Source organism: Callorhinus ursinus, unplaced genomic scaffold (assembly GCF_003265705.2).
Source record: "Callorhinus ursinus isolate GAN/ISIS: 27379988/994484 unplaced genomic scaffold, GSC_fseal_2.0 scaffold41, whole genome shotgun sequence".
Classification (NCBI taxonomy): Eukaryota; Metazoa; Chordata; class Mammalia; order Carnivora; family Otariidae; genus Callorhinus; species Callorhinus ursinus.
In genome coordinates, this window is record NW_027397103.1 from 7,640,760 (window position 1) to 7,663,316 (window position 22,557).

The 22,557-nt window shown below is 59.2% G+C and overlaps 1 protein-coding gene across 2 annotated transcripts in view; it reads left to right on the forward strand.

The window, feature by feature from the left end:
- The window catches only part of RBM19 (RNA binding motif protein 19), a 136,549-nt gene that overhangs the window by 87,995 nt on the left and 25,997 nt on the right, over positions 1-22,557 (forward strand). For both annotated transcript variants that reach the window (XM_025889717.2, XM_025889718.2), the window contains exon 23: positions 12,737-12,857. In XM_025889717.2, coding sequence (XP_025745502.1) covers positions 12,737-12,857 — 121 coding nt within the window. The remainder of the gene's footprint in view (positions 1-12,736; positions 12,858-22,557) is intronic.

Here is a 22,557-nt window from a genome sequence, read left to right on the forward strand (position 1 = left end):
GTGGGGTTCTCCTGCTTTCTCCCTGACCCTGCTAATTTGTGCAACTCCCTCAGAAGAAAAGGCCCTGGGTTTTGTGTTTGGAGGAGGGCAAGTTCCGTGTCCCCTGCCCTCCCTGCCCACCCCCCACCCCCGACGTGACATCCGCAGGAACCTGGGATACAAGGTAGGGAGGCCGGTGGGTTTCCCGGGCCTCCCCAGCTCAGACAGAGCTCCCCGGTCGTGAGCACCCTGAGGCGAGCAGCGTGGGAGACGCCGTGCAGCATGGCAGGGGCTGGGGGCCAGCGCTTCGGGAAGGAGACGTGGCCAGCGGGACACACATTTTCCCACTTGTGGCTGGGGCCTCTCAGTTGTGTTGGTTATAGGTGAGGTCAGCCCAGGCAGGTGTATACGCACAGGTACAGAATTTCCCAGGCTCCTTGGAGACACAGCACCTTTCATTCTGGAATCAAGGAAGCCTCTCAGGATTTGGGCTCAGTGCAGCACAGGGGGCGGGGGGAGTCCAGTGGGTGCGGGGCCCAGCCCAGCAGCAGAGACGGTGTGGTCGGGGGTCCAGCTATGTCTGGGGGCTCCATCATGAGCCTGTGTGTTTCCCCTCTGCTGGCCTCATCTTTCCTCAAGGGTACGGTGAAGCAACGGGCGGGATCCCCTCCACGTCACACGAGGCGGCCTTCTGCAGAGCAGGGGCTGTGTGTTAGAATCCCACCCGTTGGCCTTCGGCGAGCTGCCGTTGCCAGAGGCCCAGTGGGAGGAGCGGAAGGTGACATCTCAGGGACACAGCTGCAGCCTTTGTGGGTCCTGGGAACCCGCGCAGGCACAGAGGGCACTCATGGGACCTCGGGGAGCCTTGCCAGCCACCTTTGTCTCAGCGTCTTGAACTCAAGTGCCTGTTTTGTTGACACGTGGCCGCGTTTGTCCGGACATCTGCTCCCCTTTCTTCTCGGCTGGCAGTCTTTCCCTTTGCCTCCTGTGCGTGGCAGCAGGAGCGGCACCCCCTGCGCGCAACAGGCCCTGCCTGGCCCTGGTTCCCGTCAGCGGGGCAGGCACCTTTGGGGGACCCGCGTTGGCTTGGAGGGAAGCCTCGGAGAGCAGCCGTCCAGAGCGCCCTCCTGCCGGCCACTTGGCCTCCCGAGCCTGCCCTGCACCTCAGGTTCCTCAGCTGTAAGACAGCAAGGGGTACAGAACCGTTGTTTGCTATCAGGGGTCCTGCATCAGGTTGTGAGCAGGGGAGAACAGGAGGGGGGAGCCACCCCCCGCCCCAGAGAGCTGCCTCTTCCGAGGGGGCTCGTTCGACCGCCTGAGTCAGAATCCCAGCTGTGCCGCTACCCGCTGTGTGACCTTGGGCAAGCGCCTTACTTTCTGTGTGCCTCGGTTTCCCCCTGTATGAGACGGTGATAGGGTTTTCTTCATTTGGGTTGTCGTGGGGTGGGGATGGGGTGGTGTTCTTAGGATGGTGCTGGCCCTGGGAGCTCCGTCTGTTAGCTGTGATGAGGAGGAAGGTGGTGACACTGGTGACAAGGGCGCTGATCTGAAAAGGAGGAGGGATGGGACAGAGCAGAGCAAAGAGCCATCCAAGCCCTGCAACTGGAAGGCATCCGTCTTCCACACAGCGGCCTCTCTCCAGGGCAGAGGTTGCTGTCAGAACTGACGCGGCTCTTGGTGCCGGAGGGTCAGACCAGGCCGTGGGCTCCCGGCCTCCAGTTCCAGGCACTGCATTGCGGGGACGCGGTCAGGGCACTTGTGTCCTTTGAGATCCCAGGGACAGAAGGGGCCCCTCGGGTAGACAGGGCGGAGCGAGTGGCCAGCTGGGCAGCTCATGGCACCAGAGCCAGGCTGCAGAGGATGTTTCCGGAGGCCGGCCGGCCAGCACAGCCCTCTGGTGATTTATGCAGGTCACTCCTCTCGCTTCACCCCTTCCCCGCCTGCCTTCCATTCTGGGCTCCGGGAGAAGAAAGGGCAGCCGAGGACAGGGAGGACTCAACTCACAGCCCCTCCAGCTTTGGCCCCTCCTGCCCCTCAGCTCTGACAGGCGGCCGGCCAGGCTCTGGGGCCACTTCTGGCCCTGGCATCCCCCCACCCCTGCAGCAGCTCTCCCCTGTGGCTGCCACCCTACGAGCCGGCCCTCACCAAAGTGTGAACCCACCGGGAGCGCGTCCTCCCTGCACACATCCCTTTGCTCTTTTCGCCTCCCGGGGAAGCTGCTTCTCCCTCTCCTTCTCCGTGTCTGTCTGAAGAACTTTATTGTCTTCCGAGTGGCACGTTTAGCGCCCGCCGCTGACCCAGAGAGCCGTGTGCGCTGCATGCTGGTGAATAGAATTCTGACTACTGTATGTGTTGAGCCAGCACGAGGGTGGCTGTGAGTCTGAAGACAGAGCACGAGGCCATGAGGAGACACTGAGTAGAACACCCCAAGATCTCGGTTTACTGCCGCAGGAGGAATTTGTGGGAATGCTAGAGGAATGTGCCTGATCCCCATTCCCACAGCGGGCTTCCCGTGTGTGGCTCTCCTCCTTCGGAAGCCCTTGAGGAGGGACACCTCCTTTAGAAGCCTTTTCAGGGCTTGACTGATTCCCTGACCCACGCGAATCCCTCACGGGGGGCTTCACTCCCGTTGCCTGGCAGGACGCCCTTGCGGAGATGGAGGTCGTCACTCTCGGCATCGGCAACCCTTGAACCTGGTGTTGGAGCCTCCCCCCCATTCCCGGGGACCTGGGCAGTGCTCAGATGTGAGGGAGAGGGGCGAGGCGGGAGGGGGTCATGAACAGCGCACTACACAGCGATGAGTCTGGAAAGCAATGGAGGAACTAACAGTTTCCAGGTGGGGCCGGGGCCTGAACCTGGGTATGTCGGCTCCCAGCACAGTGCTCCTTCCCCAGCATCAACCAGCCCCTCCATCGGCTGTCAGAGGAGAGAATTAGGCCCCGGTTGGTCCCTAGAGGCAGCCCCTCGGCACTGCCGTCTGCTGGGGCCCTGACACGTGCCCATCTGCGCCACCCCCGCGCCACGCACTGAGTCCTCCGACCTTTCTCCACAACACCGTGTCGCACCCCGCACGTGATCAGGGACTTTGTTATCTGTCAGGCCCCTCTGGGTCAAGCGCACACCCCCAAACTGGAAAGAGATTCCTGGCATGAGGCTCCACAGAGGCTGTCGTGGCAGAGCTCGGAGTAACCAGGCAACTGATGACAATAGCCAGAGGCTCCCGCGACCGATCGCGCTGGCTTTGTATGTGACATGTACACCGCGCACGCATTGTCTCGCCCCAACCTGCAGCAGCCCCGGGAATTGGGCAGGAGATTTGCATCACTCCCTCCCCGTGGCTCCCCACGGCCGCCGAGCTCCATCCATCTGTGCAGCCGCTGCGGAGCCCCGTGGACCGATCCCTGTGGAGCGATCCCTGTGCACCAACGGGAGGCCCAGCTCTGGCTCCGGGGCCGAGGCACTACGCTGGAGGAGACCTGTCTCCCCTCATCACGGACTCACGGGCTCAGTGAGCCGGCACATTCCCCCATCCTAGGATGCTCGTTGGCCCTGATGTCCAGGCCAGGAAGTGTCAGTCCCTCTGAAAGTGCCAGAGTTCCCTAAAACTCCAGAGGTGATGAGCTGATGTTTCTCAAAGAACCTCTCCCCTCGAGGTGGAGGGGCGTGGGACAGAGGCTGACGAGGGAGGCCTGGAAAGTCAAGGACTCGAACCGTCCCAGATGCAGTGGTCTTCCCTGGGTAGCCTGGGTCTGCGCCCACATGCACGGCTCTCTCCCTGTCTCAGGCACCACATGGCTCTCTGGACCCTGATGTTTCCTTCTAGAAACATTGGCATTGATCAAAACTGTCAACTTCTCACACCTTGTTTTCGGCAGGGAGGGTGCTAAGCATTTGCATTTGTCACTCTTCTTCCTCCCAGGACTGCAGGAGGTAAGTGGTGGGTGGCATTTGACACCTGAGGACACTGAGGCTCCAAGGGGTGAAGTCACTGGCCCTGGGGTCATGCAGCCAGGACTGGGCAGAGCCGGCCCACGTGCCGACCAGATGCCGAAGCCGTGCGTCCAGGGCTTTCCCTCACGGTCACTTGCTCACTTACCCCGAGCGTCAGCCCCTCCTCTCTTCAGCACCCAGCAGAGAGAGGGGCTTGCCAATTAGAGACGTTTCGGTGGGGGTGGGGGGGCAGAGCATCTCTTGGGAGCCCGCCCAGGCTGAAATGAGCCCCCCCCCCGCATCCAGAGAAGGAGTGAGCACCCTAGGATCAGCCCCACCAGCACACGTGTCAGCTGTCAGACCCCCGGGCCCAACAGCAGCCTGGCCTCGGAGGGGCCCCCGGTAGCCACTGGGATTCTTTCCGCAGCCGCCACCTCCTCTCTCTTTGCCCAGAGCAGGCTGGTCCTGGAGGAGAGAAGGGAAGGGCGGCCCGGAAGGGAAAGGACGCGAAGAATGGACTCGCGGCCCGGAAACCAGAATATTAATTTTTTTCCCATGCATGCGCCTTTAATTTTTCCCTTCCCGAGCCCGCCGCGCCTTTGTACTTTGGCAGTTGCAGCTGGTTTTATTTGCTGCCGCTGCTGTTGTTTTAAAAGGTCTATTTTCACATGGAATGTTATCCAATTAGCAGAGCAATGTGTTGGCTTAAATAAACACTTGGGGGGAGCCGGCAGCGGGGAGACGTGATGGCGGCTGGTGTTGGCAGGCAGAGCTGCTCTCACCGTGGTCAACAGCGGCAGCTTTAATTGTGGGGTCGCACCGGTTAATGTGTCCCTGCCCGTTCCTCGCTTTGGCACCCTGCTGGGGGAGGGGGCGGGGGGTGGGGAGTGGACACATGCCCGCCCCCTGTGCCCCAGGGTTGGGGTGCTGCTGAGGGTTGTGTAGGGGGCCACCATCGGGCCTGGCCGCACCCATGCTGTCACCTTGCAGACTCTGCCAAAACCAGCCCCGTGGTGCACAGGGCCGACCGTGAGGGAGCCAGACACGGCCTCTCGAGGCCGGGACGGCCGCCTTGGCGCCGGGTGCCCAGTGCGGCCCACGCAGGCCTGCACTGTCTTGCCTGCCCTATAAACGATGGTCGCCGTCAGGTTATCAGTGGTGTGTGCTCAACACATGTTTGCTTAATTGAGTGTAAGGAGGGAGTAGAGCAGTCTCCGTGGGGCCTGTGGGAGCGCGGCAGGGTCCGAAGGGGCCATCACCCCGTGGAAATGAGGAGGCCATGGATGCAGACAAGGGGTGTTAGATCCCCGAACCCCAGGTCACTCATCCACCCCCACGTCAGGAATAATACCGCCCCCTGAGGCAACTGTGAAGATGAAGGGCCAGGCCCAGGCCATAGGACACGGCACCACAGAAAGGGCGGCAGCAGAGTGGGCCGGGCCCCCGGGGTCGGGGCTGCTGCCTGGCTCTTGGGTATTCTTTGTCTTCCAGACACGTTAACTACAAGCCCACTCGGGGATGGGGGTTTTGTCCCCACTTTCCTGTTCAGGCAGGTGTGTGAGCTGCAGACCCTCATGCCCGCGGCTTATTCACAGTGTTTTTACCTCATTCCCATCGTTAGAGCCCAGGAGTAAAAGCATGTTGGAATCCTGAGCCTTGCATTTCAAGGCAGGGATTCAGGCTCAGCCAACACATTTACAGGCTGAGAAGCCAGGGTCCGGATAAGCCCCTCTCCTCAGCCTAGCAGGGGTGCCTCCTCCATTTCCAGGGGATAAGCGTGCCGTGAGGTACCCCTCTGCTCACCCCGTCCCTCCCTGCAGGCCTCTGCCCCCAGGGGAAGATCAGCTTCCAGAGTTTTCATTCAGATTTATCAGGCAGTCAGTCCACGTTACCCAGGAGAGCTGACCAGCCCAGTGGAGTTGGATGACTTTCTCCCCTCCAGAAGCACTACTCATAACTTTGGAAAAGCTATACTACCGAGGGCATCAGCAGGGACCAGGACTCAGGCCCTTACCATGTGCCCGGCAGTGGGGTAAATGAATTGTTGCCATCTTATTTATTCTTCCTGCAGCCGCAGGAGGTCAGAGTGCCCCCACTTCACAGCGGAGGAAGTGGAGACCCAGAGACATGCCACCTCAGGTCACAAAGCCGGAAGGCAGCTGGGCCACGCTGTGGGCCCCACTTGGAGCCCAAGGCCATTAGCAGGCGGCACCGCCTCTTTGCCTGGTCCCTGCTGACCGTTGGTGACCTGACATTGGTTCTCTTCTCCCGGTGGCTCCTTCATCTCTCCAGAGGTCAGAGGTAGCGCCTCACCTTTATGTCCCCCACCGTAGTGTTGGCTCATGGTGGGTGCTCCAGGGATGTCAAGCTGAATTGGATAGAGCTGCACAGATGAACGCAGGAAGCGGAAGAGACACATCTGTTTGAGAGACGGAGTCGCCGAAGCCTGGAACCAAGGCCCCCCGGCTGTCTCTCTGAGAAACTTGTCCTCAGCTCCCCAGTCTCCTCACTTGCAGTGGACTGAGGTGCCGAGTGGGGTACCCCAGTCCCCCAGTCCCATGCCAGGAGCCCCAGTCATCCCGGGGACCAGCTCCCGCCTGCTGGCAGGACGTGCCGAGAGCTTGCTTTGGGGATTGTGGGCACCGAGAATCAGGGACGAGAAGCTTCTGCCCCTCAGAGCTTGGGATGCTGCCCAGAGAGACGCCGAGCATGCCGGCCCGGAAGACCCTCCTCCCAGCAACACAGGCCCCACATTCTTCAGCCACCTCCGCAGAGAGAAGGAGCCAAGCCCCCAGCGGTCCCCGCCAGGGCCCGGAGCTCCCGCTCCTGTCACTCGGTCCCGGGCTCCTGGGCACAGGGGGTCGCTCTTGGCCGTCTTAGGTCACACTTGCTCCAGGCATCGGGGGCGCAGATGGCAGATGGCTGGGCTCAGGTTGCTGTTGTCCATGCTCAGGTGGATTTGACGTCTGCAGAGAGAGGCAGCCCTCCCACTCTGCAAGACACAGAGCAGAAGGGGCCGAGAAGGGCCTGGACTTGTAAAGACAGGAGTCCTGTCCTCAGGCCCGGGCCATGAGCCACGGGCCCACGGGCCGGGAAGTCCAGCCAAGGGCACCAAGTGGACTTTTGTTGCCGGGAGGAGGAGGTCTGTCTCCAGGGAGCGCTGCAGAAAGGTCAGGCCAGTGCTGCGCTGGCAGCCTTCCAGCGCCTTCCCTGTTCCGGAAAGACGGCTGCCGGGCCCAGTCACCGTCTAGCCCTGGTAGATTTCCTTGCGGGGTGGGGGAAGGGGGTGTTGCGGAAGAGGCAGCTGGGGGCTAGGGTTCTCGGAGCCCACAGTTGGTGGCTCAGGTCAGAGGGGATCCAAGGGGTGTGATTCTGGGACAGCCGAGCCAGGGAACCAGACGACGGTGGTAGCTAGCCTGCACTCCAGCCAGACCTGCCCACGCTGGCCTCAGTACGCCTCAATTCTCTGAGTGGGGCCAGGCCCCAAGACCTGCGATCCGAAGTGAGAAGTCCATCTGCCCCGGGTCAAGGCAGAGGAACTTGGGGCAGCCATCTGGGTCAGCAAACAGCCTCCTCCCTGATGATCCAAGAGGGATTTATGGAGGAGTAAGTAGGGCTCAGGGACTTGCCAGGGATGCTGATGCCCCCAGGGCCTAGTGACAGTGGGAGCTGTCTGAGAGGAGCCCAGTAGGTGCTCCAGGACTACTGGCACCTCCTGATGGCTCACCCGAAACAGAAACCAGAGTGTGAGAGCCCAGTTATATGGCCCATGGGAGTCGGCTGCAAAAGCTGGGAGAATGTTCCAAAAAGGAACAGGAATAGCCCGCACTGGCCATCGGATGATGAGAGGAAGCAGCTGCAGAGAGCAGGGGCTCCCCCCTTCCGTGGCAGTCTCCTCCCGGGCAAAATAATGCACACTTTGAGTTCCACTCTGGATCTTCGGGCTTCTGCAGTGACCCGAGCAGGTGGTCTGGTGGTGTGTACCCGAGTCCTGGTGGCATGGGCTGTTCCTGTCCCCTGAGGTCCCAAAGTCGTACCCGTTGGGAGCAGATCTTCCCCTCTCCATTGCTAGACGCAAGACCGTGTATGCACCAGGTCATGTCCTAATCGGAAGGCAGAGCGTCCCATGCATATGGGCAGCCGAAGACATGAGCTCCTTGTTCCTCTGTCTTTCGTGGTCTGGATCATAGGGGTGTGGAGGGACCACAGCAGGATGTTTAAGCCAGTCCTCCATCTCTGGCCAGGACCAACTTGAGCGTCCCTTCCAGGCTGCAGACCTTCGGTGAAAGAGTTCCACGGTTGGCTCCGTGAATATGGTAGCCCCCCTACCCCCTATCCACAGTTTGTTACCCACGGTCAGCCGTGGTCCAGAAGCAGGTGGCCCTCCTCCAGAGAAGGTCGGTGTAGCCTCACACGACGTCAGACGCCCACGTCATGCACCTCGCTCACTCCATCTCATCACCCAGGCACGTTACCGTCTCACACCATCACACGAAGAAGGGGGAATTCAGTACAGTAGCATATTTTGAGCGAGACCACATTCATGTAACTTTTATCACAGTTTATTGTTACAATTGTTCTAGTTCATTCGCGGTTATTTTTGTTAAATCTCTTACTGTGGTTAACTTATAAATGAAACTTTGCCATAGATACGTCCGTATAGGGAAAATTTGTATGTGTGGGTTCCATATCGCCTGTGGGTTTGGGCATCCACTGGGGTCCTTGAACGTATCCCCCACAGATAAGGGGAGCGACCATGTTCCCTGGGCCACACTCTGTCCTGAGCACTGCTAGGGGCAGCGAGGAGAGAGGCCTTCCCTCCAAGGTTCAAGGCTGAGCCGAGGAGGCCGGCCCGCAGGCAGGTGTTCAGGGGGCCGGTGCTGGGCTGGAGGCCACGCAGGCAGGGCACAGGCAGGGCAGCTGGCTTTCATCTGTGTGAGGAGAGCAGGGTGTGCCCTGGGCCACCAGCAGGTTGGCTGTGACGAGGGAGCCCTTCCGCGGCCAGAGCAGGTTACAGAGGCCCAGGGATGGAAGGTACAGGGTCTGAAAGAAGCGAGAAGGAAGTTGACGTGTGTAGGGACCTTCGCCGGCGCCTGTTTTCCTTTCACTGAAATGGGTGAATAATGTCTGTTCTTATGAGTAGGTTGGGATCAGAAGCTTAGAGTTCCAACCCAGGAGATCCATAATCAAGGGGAAGAAGGCCCTTTCATTCCAAGGGAAGAAGACAGGCAGCAGAAGCAGGATTTGGAGAGAAGCACCAGGCCAGGAGTGTCTACCTCCCCGCCTTTTCTGAGACACCCTCATTGCACCAACTCCTGGGCACCCCCAGATGAACGAGGCCCTGAGAGCTGATTTGGCAGAGGTGTGCTGTGCCTGCAGCTGAGGTTCAGAACTCCCGGGAGGAAGGTGGCGTGGGTCTCAGTAGGCACAGAGGCCGGGGAGGAAGCTGCAGGTGGGCCCCAGGCCAGAGTGGCCAGGGCTGCACATTCCCCTCTGCTGTGCCTGGAACCTTCCGTGTCTTCTGCACTAGCCTGAAAGCCCCTTGAGGCCTGGGCTGTGTCCTCCTCACCCACCCCCTGCCTTCTAGGATCCCCCAAAGATAACAAGCTCCCTTTAGGCTCTTTTAGTGAAATACGACTACTCTGGATCGTCCAAGGCCAGTTTTAGCCTCGAGTCACTGTCCCTGCGGCCTGCAACAGTCTGAGGCCACTGCGTTGCAACTAGCCAGGCAGCGGGCACTCAGGAAAGCGGCCTGGTCTCCTATGAACCGGAGGGGACTGGGACGAGGGAAGCTTGGTCCTGCTGTTTTTGGAGAACCACGTGCTGTGCTCCAACGCCAAATGCACGAGAGCTTTTGTGTCCCACCGAATATTGTTCCTGCTCTTTGGTGGCATAAGGGGAGCAGAGGGCATCCATAATGATAATAATAATAACGGTGCTCTAAGTGTTAGACTTCACAGGTCACGGGCTCCTCCTATCCACTTGCTGCTGCCACCACTCAAGGAAACGGGTCCCAGAGAGGTTAAGCAGCCTGCCCAAGCTCACACAGCTTGTAAGTGGTGCAGTGGGGATTTGAACCAAAGTAGCCCAGGCCCAGAGCCCCCAGTCTTAATAGCTGTGCCACCTCACCTCTGGAGTTTGCAAAGCCCTTCCAAAGAGGAGATGAGAATTTGGAAGGGTTGCCATCAGAGGCAAGCGAGGAAAGGGAGTGTCTAGCAACTCCTACATTGAGCCGAGCCCTCTGCAGCCTTGGTGGGGCACAGCAATGGAGAACGGGGCTCCAGGGGTTGGAAGGAAACGCCAGTCTGAAGGCTGCACGCAGAGGGAGGCCGGGGTGGGGGCACCTCACCCGAGCCCACCTCCCAGGCCCCCACTCCCTCCCTTCTCTCTGCGGCTGAGCTCCCACCAGATGCAGCCTCGTGGCCATGCCCGCCCACCTACGTCCCCGGGACCGCAGCTCCTCGGGGACCCGGGCGCCAGGACGAATACCCGCCACACCAGACTCCCGACTGACTTCTCTCCCCATCTTAAAACCCCAGCTCCCGCAGTCAGGCTGTTTCTCTGCTGTGCCCGCTGAGAACGCATGTGTTTTAAAGCTCTGAATGGCCCATTTCGGCTCGGAGTCCAGATGCGTTTTTATACCCGTATGGAAAAAATGCAGAGGCTCTGTTGGCAGTCAGAAAGAGTTTTTTAAATTAAAGTCAAAAAGAAAAAAAGGGGAAAAAAAAGTTTCCTGCCCCTGGCCCTTCTCAGAAAAGTGCAGCTGAGAACAAAGCGTTTCTGTACTTTGACCACATGTCTCATTTTAAAAAAGATGCATGTCCCACCCAACCTCCCACCAGTGCTTTTCAGATTCAGTTGTTGGTGGAATATCCGCTGTGGGCGAGCCCCAGGGCTTGTTGCGTGTTCATCCCACAATTAGCCCATTTTACAGAGGAGGAGACCGAGGCTCCCGGTGGGGCATCGGCCTTACCCAGGGTCACCTCGACCGCCGTAACAAAGTACCACAGGCTGGGTGGCTGAAACCAACAGAAATTGACTGTGTCACAGTTCTCAAGGCTAGGAGTCCAAGATCAAAGGGGCGGGAGTTGTTGGGTTCCTGTCAAGGGAAGTCTTTTCCCCACCTCTCCCTCAGCTTCTGGTGACAGCGACATTCCTCGGCCCCTGTCTCCACGGGGCATCCACCCTGCATCTGTCTTCATGTGGCCACAGTCATAGTGGGTTAGGGGGCCCGCCTTCTCCAGGATGCCCTCACCTTCACTGGACTACACCTGCAAGGACCTATTTCCAAATCGGGTCACAACCCGAGGTACCAGGGGCATGGATTCCAACATCCATTCTTGGGGGAACACGGTCTAGCCCGTAACAGTCGTGCTGAAGGCGAGGGCCAGAGGTGGATTGGTTCCGGTGTGGAGCTCTCCTGGGCATGCACTGCCTCCGCGCAGCATGGAGGAAGCAAGAAGGACGAGCCCCACGGCCCCTCTTCTCGTACCACAGGGTGCTGACTGCAGCCCAGAAGCACAGACGAAGACGCCACCTTTAGCCACTGTTGCTTCCCGTGCTGATGGGCACCTGGGGCTGGCCCTGTCCACACCCACCACTGACCCGAGGCCTCTCTGCTGAGAGAAGGAAATTGCAGATGTGATAAGTTGGCAGTAACGGCACAACCAGGACGAGAGCTAGCATCTATTGAGCACTTACTGTGTACCCCCACACTGTTGTAGGCGCCTTCCATGTTAACTCTTTCTCATCTCCCACAGAACCCTTAGATTGGAATGCCATTAACATTCCCACTTCATAGACCAGGAAACTGAGGCCAGAGAGATTCATTAACTTACCCAAGGTCTCGAAGCAAGGAGGTACAGGACCTGCCCTGCCCAGATGCGGTGGCTCCGGGGTCTAGGCGCGTGGCCTCTCTGAACCATGGGAGAGCAGCAAGACGAGCCCCCGGGCGGTGCCGCTTAGCTTGGGCTCTAGCAACGTTTAAGAGGGAGCTCGCCAGGACCGCGTGGTTCCATTCGTCGGAAATGTCCGGAACAGGCAAATCCAAAGAGACAGAAAGCAGACTAGTGTTGGCCGGGGGCCGGGGGAGGGTGTGGAGCGCCCACTCCTGAGTGTGGGGTTTCTTCCGGGAGGATGATGATGAAGTGTTCTGAACTTGACACGGTGACGGCCGCACAACTCTGAATATCCTGAAAACCAGCGAACTGCGTATTTCAGATGGGATGGGTGACTTGCACAGTGTGTGGGTTACATCTCAGTAAAGCAGCCCCAAACACCAGAGAGGGGAGTAGGCAGAACTCAGACGCCAGGAGCAGTGGAGAGCCGGAGGACAGAGCTGCTGAGCCAGGAGAAGGAGCCAGCACCTGGGAGGGCGGGGGCCTTCCGGAGGCTGAAGGCAGCCTGGCCTCGGGCAGTAGAGAGAGATGGGGGACAGACTCCTCGGGCCTAGTGAAGGACAGAGCCACCAGGCAAAAGCAAGGGGCCTGGGGCCCCTGGCGGCCCAGTGGGAGGCGAACCGGCTCATGGGGTGGCCCTCCCCAGACAGGACACAGCATGGGAAAGGAGCCGGCCGCGGGCCCGGGCACCAATTACAGGCGGTTATATTGACGGCATGGTCACTTGCAGCTGTCTCCCTGGGAATGTAAGCCGCTAATTGAATAAAGTGCCCAACAGCTCCCACACCCTCGCCAGAGAGCAGGTGTCGCCAGGGCTAGAACCTGGCCTTGGAGCTTGAGGTGCCGGCAGGCGGGAGGCGAACAGGATGCAGCGTCTGCGGTCGGTCTCCGCTAACTCGCAGTTCCATTTCCTGCCCTTGCTCCCCCAGAGAGCCTTCCACGCGCTGTGTCACAGCACCCACCTGTACGGCCGGAGACTGGTCCTGGAGTGGGCCGACTCGGAGGTGAGCCTGCAGGCCCTGCGGCGGAAGACGGCCGAGCACTTCCACGGTAAGCGCCGGGGCTGCCAAGAGGACTGCTGTTGGGCTGCATCGGGCGAGATGCCCTGTCTCCTTCCCTGCGTGTGCTGGGTGCCCTCCCTGTGCCCCCCAGATCTGCTCTCCACCCCCCTTTCCCTGCTTCACACCGAGAGGCTGATCTGTGTGGACGGCACCCATAGCCTCCATGCCCTTTAGCTTCCGGCTGGGTCGGGTCACTGGGAGGCCTGGCAGGAGATTGGGGAGAGGCAGAGACTGGGGTCAGGAGGTTTATCCCTTCCCCATCCCACCCTCCCGGCCCCCGCCTTCCATCCTGCCAGGTGGCTGGCTGGCTGACACTGCCACCCAAAGCCATGGCTCACATCTAGTTGCCCTCTCTACCCGGCACTTTCTCTCCAGGGCCCCGTGGCCAGCCTAGGGGGTCACTCACACTGAAATCCCTGCCCTCTGCCACCTCTTTGGTGGACCCTCCTCGGTTACTCCATTTGAGGACCATCCACTCCCTGCTGGGGGCCTGATGGTCACAGGACCTGACTCCACCTCTTACACACTTTGGTAGCATCACGTGGCCTCGGTGATTATTCAGTCCATCCCCAGAAAATACTCAGTGAGCACCTGCTCTCTCCTGGCCCAGGGGTGAGGCTGTGACCTAGCTGGGCAGCGGGTTTGAGTGGAAAAGGCCGGATACATTACTTGAGTGGGTGGTCTAGAAAGGCCTCCCTGCAGAGGTGACGTTTGTGCCCACAAAAGGGCTGTCTGAGCAGTGGGGACCTTGAGCTTGGCACCTGGAGAAGCAGGGAGGCCGGCGTGGCTGAAACAGAGAAAGTAGAGACAGTGGGGGGCTGGCTCACAAGGGGCCTTGTCCTATCCAGCAAGTTGCTGGGGAATCAGGCAGGAGGGGATGAGGGAAAGTCCTGAGAACACCAGGCCACAGTGGGCATGTGGAAGGCGTGGCAGGTGCCCCCAACTGGCCCTCCCAGTGTGCACCTCCGCACTCGGGATATCAAGGGACCTTTGAACTTGAATCCCATTTCCATACCTCTCCCACGCATCTCAGAAGTGCGTTCACGGCCAGGCAGTAAAGGGCAGCTGCTAGCCTCCCACCCACTTAGGATCCTATTGGCTTTATGACGGCTGCCCAGGAAGTGGCCTTACCCGGCTGGGAATGCGTCTCTTCCCCCCACCTGCCTGGGAAAGCCGGGCTTGGTGACTGGGGCTCTGTGGTCTCAGCCACAGCATTGGCCACAGCTGCTCTGAGGTCTCAGGTGGCAGGCTGCCTTCCTCCACCCAGGAGTCCCAGGGACAACTGGAGGGTTCACGACTCTCGGGGGCTTTCCTGGGTGGACCAGTTACTCCAGGCGCCTGCCACTGCTCCCCTCACCCGTCCCCACTGGGCAGCGGGGAGCCAACAGTGTCACCTGGGGCAGTCTGGGGGTGTTGGCTACAAAGCCCGTGTGGGGATGGAGCCTGGAGCCAGGACGTGATCATTTACTGTCCCAGTCAGTGGCACTCTGTTTCCCCAGTCGTGCAGCGGCTTAGGGGAACCCTCAGAGGAGGCAGCCCGTATGGGGTGGCAGTTTTCCAGTTGGGCCTCGCCGGTCTTGCTCCGGGCTAGCAAGCAGGGCTTCCCAGCAGTGTCTCAGGGATGCAAGACTGCACCCCTCTCAGGTGTGCTACGAATGCCACAGAGACAGGGACAAAAGCCTCTGGCTGTAGTTCAGCCTGCCAGACCCTTCAGAATATGCCCTTGCCCTGCCCACTCCAGGAGCCTCTTCCAGCCTAGTCCCACCAAACCTCCCCGAACGCCATGCGGTGCTCTGTGTCTTCCCATGTGTTCTTCCCTCTGCTCAGAATGCTCGGCCCTCGAGTTTTTATTAAGCAGGCAGTGCCTATGCAGCCATTAAGGCCCAGCTCAAATGACACCTCCCCCAGGAAGCCCTCCCTTTCTCTGCCCCCCTCCTTACGTATCAGTAACAGCTCCATTCTCTGCTCTCCCAGCTCCATCCCTGTACTTCCGTGCCGTGTCGTAATTTATTTCGTTATGGTTTATCCTCACCGGACTAATGCCTTTCCCTGCATGGAGACTGTGTCCTCGGGTTCCTCTCTGGGCCCCCGTGCCTGGCACAGCGTCCAGCACAGGCCGGGCCCTGCCCTCCGTCTCAGGCTGGGGAAGATACCAGCAAAGGCGCACGAACAACCAGAGAAGTCAGGACTGAGTGCACAGTCCCAAGCTTACAACTCAGTAAGTCCCCAAATCCTGACGTGCCGAAAGGGAGCCTGTCCATATCGACAGCCATTGACAGGCCCAAATGCACCCTTCGGCAAATGTTTGTGTAAGGGACTCGGCTCTGCTCCTCTGCACCGCCCACCCCCGGGGCCGGCGGCCTGCAGGCTCAGCAGTTCTGCCCTGCGTCGGAGAGAGCCCCCTTCAATAAATTGAGTTCCAGAGACAGCATTATTGCCTCACCCCAGCGGAAAGACTCGGCCAGGAGCGTTTCTGTGGGATCGGCTGTCTCCGAGTATGCGCTGCAGGCCGCGGCCCAAACAGGCCAGGTACGGCCACGGCAGGAATAGAGGCAGGAGCTTCCTTCCACACACCTGCCCCTGCATTCCCCAGCAGCCCTGCCAGATAGGCATGATGAGCCCTGGTGTTTTGTTTTGTTTTTTTAATTTTAAGATTTTATTGATGTATTTGAAAGAGAGCAGGAGCAGGGGAAGGGGCAGAGGGAGAAGCAGACTCCTCGCTGAGCAGGGAGCACCAGGGATCAGAACCCTGGGGTCATGACCTGAGCCACCCAGGCGCCCTTGATTAGCCCCATTTTACGGATGGGAAAACTGAGGCCAAGCAAACATTGAAGTGACATGTGACAGCTACTGTTTATTAAGGACTCACTCTGCGCCAGGGCCCGTCACCAGTACATGACCTGCACCATCTCACTTAGCCTCGCAACGTCAGTAGCAGCTGTAGGCACTACTGTCTCCATTTTATAGACAAAGAAACTGAGGCACGCCGGCGGTCACGCAGCTGGAAAGGGGCAGATGTGAACCCCAGGCCAGCTCTAGAGCCTCCCACCCCACCCCGCTGCCCTGTTCTGCCTGGTACTAGCAAATGCCATTTTCCGGAAGTTTGGGGCCTTTATTTGATCCGGGGTGTATGAGTGTTTCCTGCGTGGCTTCCCTCATCCTGACTCATCCAGACCCTGAATGTAGACTCTCCTGGGTCCCTTCCAGAAATGGAGGGGATGAATAACAGATAATGATGGAAAATGTCAGGTGGCCCTCTGGAACTGATGCAGCATGTCCTCATAGAAGGCCCTGTGGGGTGCACGTTACCGTGTCCCCACTTATAGGCGGGAAAGCTCAAGTGCAAGGTGAGAGGAGAGCCCCGAGGTCAGTTTTGAGGGTCAGCCCAGCTCTGTGTTTGGACCCCCTTTGAGTCCCCCTGGAGGAACATTGCCCTCTCAGGTTCTGGAAGGGGTCATGAGCTCTGAGCTAACCGAGTGTGCGGAAATAAGTGCTACCAGACAGACCCTGCCCACATCAAGGGCAGATGGGCAGGGTCCCAGCAGGGAACAGAATTTACCCCAGGGGTTGGCAGGAAGAGCCTGTAATGCAGAGGTGAGGGCAGGGGCCAGAGGTGAGCAGTAGTGAGGAGCAGTCCTCCCATCCCCAGGGCTTATAGGGACAGGCGGGGAGGAAATGATGTTCCTGGGGTCCATCGAGAGCAGGGCCTGCGGACACTTACTCAGTCCCCTAGTATAGAGGGCTACAGCCAGTGCCGGAAAATTCCGCAAAGCAGGGGCGGGGGCTGTGGGAAAATGCCTGCAGCTCCCTCCCCTCCCACCTCTGCTCCCCTCGGGGTCTCCCCTTGGCCCATTGCATCTGTAAGCCGGAGGGCCAGGTCCCCTAGGGACACCTGCCAGGGGAGAGCAGGGCAGAGGTTGGATGGGGTGGCACCGGAGAATATCCAGCCCATGTGCTGCCCACAAACAGCAGGGGTGTGGCTGGGGCGGGGGGCCGGCCAGCTTTGCTGAGGGGAGGCCTCCCATCTGGAGGGGTGTCTCAGACGCGCGCTCGCCTGGTGTCAAACCTCCACACTGGCCTCACCTGTCTGGGTTCGAGAAGAGGCGACAGAAAGGCAGCCTGAGAGTAAAGTCATTCCCGGTCGGTTGTTTCCCAGCACTCTTTCTCAAAGAAACACATGATAATCCTCGGAAAACAAAAGAAAGCTATGTTCTCTCCAGAACATAGCAAGATAAGACACAGGGATTTGTACCCTAGAATCCGTGAAACCTCGTCTTCGTGGATCCTAGTCTAGGACTGGCCTCAGAGGAGCTGTGAACACCCAGAAATGTCATCGGGGGGGGGGTGCGTGCATACATTCGCATGCACGTGTGTGTGCACGTGTGTACGTCTCTGGCAAGAGAATCTGTTGTCACCAGATTTCCCGTAAGCTCCTGGTCCCCAAAAGGTTGGCTTTAGGAGAAAGAGCGTTGACCTTGTAGTCAAGGAGACCCGGTTTCTGTTGCTCCCTGGCTAAGTGTCCAAGGAGGCGTCAGTGCGCCCTCTGGGCTTCCGTTTCCCCTTTCACCAACCAGGGAGGCTAACCAAGGCACCCACCGCCTTATAGAATTGTCCTGAAGATGATCTGTGAGTAACAAAAGCATCAGGAGCTGCCTTGTTGGGTTTTTTCGCCCACAGGGCACTCCCCCCGCCGCAGGGCGCTCCCGAGGTAGAGGTGTGTGTCTTCCCATTTTACAGATGAAGGGAGGAGGCGATGAACTCGCTTGCCTGGGGTCACACAGGCCGTGAATGGTGAAAGCCAGGTTCCAGCTCGTACAGTCCGGCTTAAGCGCCGGGTACTCAGGGCAACGGCTCCATCCGTCCTTCCCACGTTAGCTGGACCCTGGGGGGTGAGGGGCGGGTAGACAAGTCGGCCCAGAACAGGTGCTCTGGAGCCCGCAGTCCCTCCTACCCACCCACCCCATTGTCTGAGCTCTTTGGGGAACGGGCGGTGCCCCCGCAGCCCTAAATGTTCAGAATAGGGCTGCTGGCCTCCTGCTCTCCTGGCTGGACCCTTTTCCCTGCTCTGCCCCTTCCCCGTGGTGAAAAATACCCAGCTCATTTGTGTCGAAATCCGCATTGTTCAGCGCTTCCAGGGCCCTGGCAGACTCCGAGGGCAGGTGGGACCCATGCCCAGTTTCCTCCCTCCACGCCAGGCTTTGCCAGGAAGGCACTTAGATCTCAGGTGGAGGCCCCAGCCCCGTTTGCCCAGCCCGAGCCCCAAGGCCACAACAAAGGGCTCCCCGTGGAATGTGGGCCGGGACATGACAGGCAGTCGTTTCAACCATTCAGCAGGCCCAGGCACGAAGCTAGCTGGCAAACCCAGAGCTCCACAGCCCCTGCAACCGGCCCGTCTCTCCAACCACGGGTCCCTGATGAGCCTAGGTGAAGGTGGACGGCGCCATATACGTCAGGCTAGATTAAGACTAATTATTATTACTGCTATAACAACTTTCATCTGTTAAGCCTTACTCCGTGCCAGGTGTTATCGACAGAGTTGCAGGTATTAATCCTGCAGAATCCTAGGAGGTAAATACCGTCATGAGCTTCTGCTTCACAGATGAGTAAACTGAGGCACAGAGAGAGCAGATACCCTGCCCGAGGGGGCACCCGGTTACTAGCGGCCGAGTCAGGAGCCAGACCTGGGCTTGTGGCCATCCTGCTGGACTGAGTCCTTGTATCAGCGGGTGCGCACCGGTGCCCCTTCCGCTTAGCCCCGGGGGTGTGTCCCCATACCTGCTCTTTGTCTTCGGGCACGGCACTCGGCCTCAGCTCTGTCACCCATACGGGGGGACGGGGGTGCCCACCTCCTCTGGGGAACCATGGGGCTCAAGGAGATGATGCTTCTAATGCTCCTGGCACGAGTGAGCGTGCAACACATGTCACTTCCCCAGTTCTTCCTTCTCGGGGCCGCCCAGTCAAGCCAGGCTGAGGGAGGATGTGCTCAGGACAAGGAAGAGAGACAAAAGAGGAGCCCTGGTTTTTATAAGGCTGGGCGATAACCGAGTGCGTGTGTGTGTGTGTGTGTGTGTGTGTCCGCGTGTGTGAGAGAATGGAGCTGCCCAGCACGTGGCAGCGCCCAGGACGGTGCATTTGCATCTGACTCTGGATGCCAGCCCGTCTCCCGTGTCTTGAGTGTGTAGCCCCGTGCCTGGCACACAGTAGACGCTGAGTACACAGCATCGAGGAGGAGGAGGGGAGGAGGATTCCTCGCTGGGGAGATGGTGTTCGGAATGCCCTGCCTTCAGACGCAGGTGTAGGACCTAGATGTGCTCCGTGCCCAGCCTGGTGCTCGCCGCTCACCGAGGCTCCTGTATTGGCAGCCAGAGAAGCTTGTTTGAAACCCCCCGGCATCCCCACCCTCTGGAAGCCATCCTCCTATCCCCTGTCCCCATAAGATGGCAGGGTATTACGTTTTCCTACGATACGCCCATCACATTGAACAGCAAAGAGCAGGTCTCTGAATGTCATTGGCAAAGTTGCCCTGAGTCTTGACACCAGGCAGGCGCTTTGAGAGGGAATAGCAAGACGGCCGTCCTGCACAGAGCCGTCCTCCCTTCGCCCCTGTCCTGCCCTGCCTCCCCTCCCGGCCCAGAACCGGCTTTCCCCTCTGCACCTCGTGGGCCCCGGTAGGTGAAGTGCTGTTCTTCAGCGCTTCACATGCGGGAGGGTGAAAAGAGAGAGCAAGGAGGGAAGAAAGAGGAAAGTCGGCCACTGGCTGTGTCCTTTTCTTCCCGAGCATGTTACAAACCAGCAGGGTCGAGGCATCGAGAAGCTTTCAGGGCCTCGGCAGGCCGCGATACCCGTGAGTGGCACCGAGAGAATATAATGGTAGAGAAGCAATCCGCCCGCAGAACCCTCTGTTTCAGAGCCCGCACAGCCAGGGAGGCCCGGGCAAACAGGCTTTTATTGGGCCGGGAGCGCGGCTCTGCTTCCCGCCGTTGTCTTATTCCAGCTGCGAGGACTGATGGGCTGTGGTTAGCGGTTGCACCTTTCACCCCCGGAGCCGGGAGCGCAGACATGACCGGCATGGCAAGCGGATGGCAGTGGCGCCTCCCCCGCCCGCCCGAGCCGGCCCAGGCCGGGGCAGGAGATCTGCGCTCTCCGGGTGCGGATGGGTGCCCGTCCCGGTGGGTCGCGAGCCTCCAGCACACGCTGCCCACCCCCCAGCCGGGGACCAGCCAGGGAAGGGGCCTGACTTGCTGGTGCCCTCGTCCTGGCAGCCCGACCCCGGCCCCCCCTCGGCCGCAGCTATCAGCCAGAGTGTCAGAGATTGGCCCTCCCCCTGGTACCCCTTGTCTGCTCAGTTCCCCCATCGTGCCCCTCGCCCCATTCTCCTGCCACTTTGTGTTCCCATGTGCAATTATCTAATGTCTCTTCTCCCCACGAGCCTCTGCCCTCCAGGGCACGGGGCCCCTCTCCGCATCCCCTGTGTGGCCCCGCATCTAGGACAGAGTGGGCACTCCTTAACTGTCTGTGGGCCGGACACACACGATCACTGGAAGGGCCCATTCTGACCGAGCATCTCGTCTCCAGCAGCCACGGTGCAGGAGTCGGCTCAGTCCCTCCTCACTGTCAGCTCACAGGAGGGAACCAGGGCACAGGGAGATGAGTTCACCAACCCCACCCCCGCTTCCATAACTTAATCATTCCTAGGACGGCACATTTTCAAAAGATCAGGGACCAGGAGAGCCCATTATCCCCACGCCAGCCCTTGCTAGACCGTCAGCTGTGCAGCCAGCCCTGGAGCCCTGCTCGGCCTGAAGCCAGCTGTTCCCCCACCTCGAGCCTGGACACACCACCAGTCTGAAAGAGGCAGTCACGTGACTTCTTATTAGCGACCACGTCAGGTGCAGGAGAAGAGGAGGGGAGAGGGCTGAGTGGAGGACCCGCTCTGCATGGGGTACACGGCCGAGGGGCTCGGGGACGCCGTCCCATTTTAAGCCTCCCAGCTCACTGGAAAGAAGTGCTGTTCCCATCTTTCTGGGGTGCACACTGAGACCCAGAGAGGTCTAGTGAGTTGCCGGAGGGCACACAGCTTTGCACACTGAACAGCCAACCCTATCTCACCATGCCCTATTCCGCAGAAGTCCCCAGATCCCAAATCTCCTCCCCTTTATTGGACCTGGCCTCCCAATCCAGGTAGGGCAGCTCTTGCAAACCAGAGCCCACAGCCAGATCCAGCCTACAGCCTGTTTTCGTAAATAAAGGGTTTTTTTGACATATGGCCGTGCCCGTTTTTTCCCGTGGTCGGTCGGGCCGCGTGCTCTTACTGTGAGGGAAGAGCAGAGGGGCTGCCACGGAGATCCTGTGGGCTGCAAAGCCGAAACTATTTACTGTCTCCCCGCTTACAGAAAAAGTATGCAGCCCCTGGGACTCGAGAAATGGCTGCCCTTATTTTATCTAAGAGCCACGGGGATGGCTAATTCCCCCTACCATGAGCTCTCCTTTCTCAGAGAGTATACAGTTCTAGAAGCATCACGGCCACACCCTTACCGCCCCCCCCCCAACTGAAGTCTCTGCTTAAGAACTCCAGCTTTCCCTGGGAAGGAGGCCCATTGTTCTGTCCCTCATTTACTCTGTTCATTCATTCATTGATTCATGTGCTCAACTTTGCACTGACCACCTCATGATCAAGCCTTACTCAACCCTGAGGACCAAGCAGTGAGCCAAAGAGAAAGCCCCTGCCCTTGTGGAGCTGATATTTCAGGGGGAGAGACAGATGACCAAAAAGAAAAAATAAATAACAAAGTTAGGATAATAGCAAGCCCTATGCAGGAAATTAGAAAGGATAGCAAGATGCTCCTCAGGGGTGGGGAGGAGTGGAGAGATTTCCCCCTCGTCTTGGCACAGCCCTGGCCCAGAAAGTCTTTCCAAGGAGTCAGTGTTTTTGTGACGGGAGGAAAAAAGCCAGCCAGCCCAAGATCCAGGGAGGGGTGCGGGGGGGACGACATTCCAGGCACAGGGACTGCAGGTGCAAAGGCCCTGGGGCAGGAGCATAGTCATCACAGGCCACCATGGCTAGAGAACAGTTCCAGGATGGAGAATGCTAGGAAACAAAGCTGGAGAGAGGCCAGCAGGGCTCCTTGTGGGGCCTGGCAGGAAGCCTGGCTTTTATTCAGCATAAAGCAGGAAGTCCCTCGAAGATTTAAGAAGGGAGGATTTACACTGTCAGACCTCTTCCTCCCTGTTCTATGGGGCATGCATCGTAGAGGGGCAAGAATGGAGGTAGGAGTCCCATCATGGTCCTCCCAGCAAGCAGGGGCAGTGGCCTGGGTGGGGACAAAGACCGGGGGATGGAGAGAAGCAGGTAGTGGATTGGGCCTATGCGGTGAAGGTAGAGCCAGCCTAATTTGCTCCTGGGAGGCATGAGGGAAATTAAGGCCAGTGTGGAGATTTCTGCTCAGAGCCACTCCAAGGGTGGTGGTGCCTCGTGATGATGAAGCCCAGGAAGCTGGGAAAAGCAGGTGGGGGTTGGGGGGGGCACGTGGGGTTTGAGCCACCTTATTAGGACTCCCCGTGAGATGTCAAGCCGATAGATCTGTGAGTTCGGAGCTCAGGGGCGAAGTCTGGGCTGAGATATAAATTTGGAAGTCATCAGCATACAGATGATATTTAAAGCCTGCAACAGTTCACCAACCCCCCCCCCC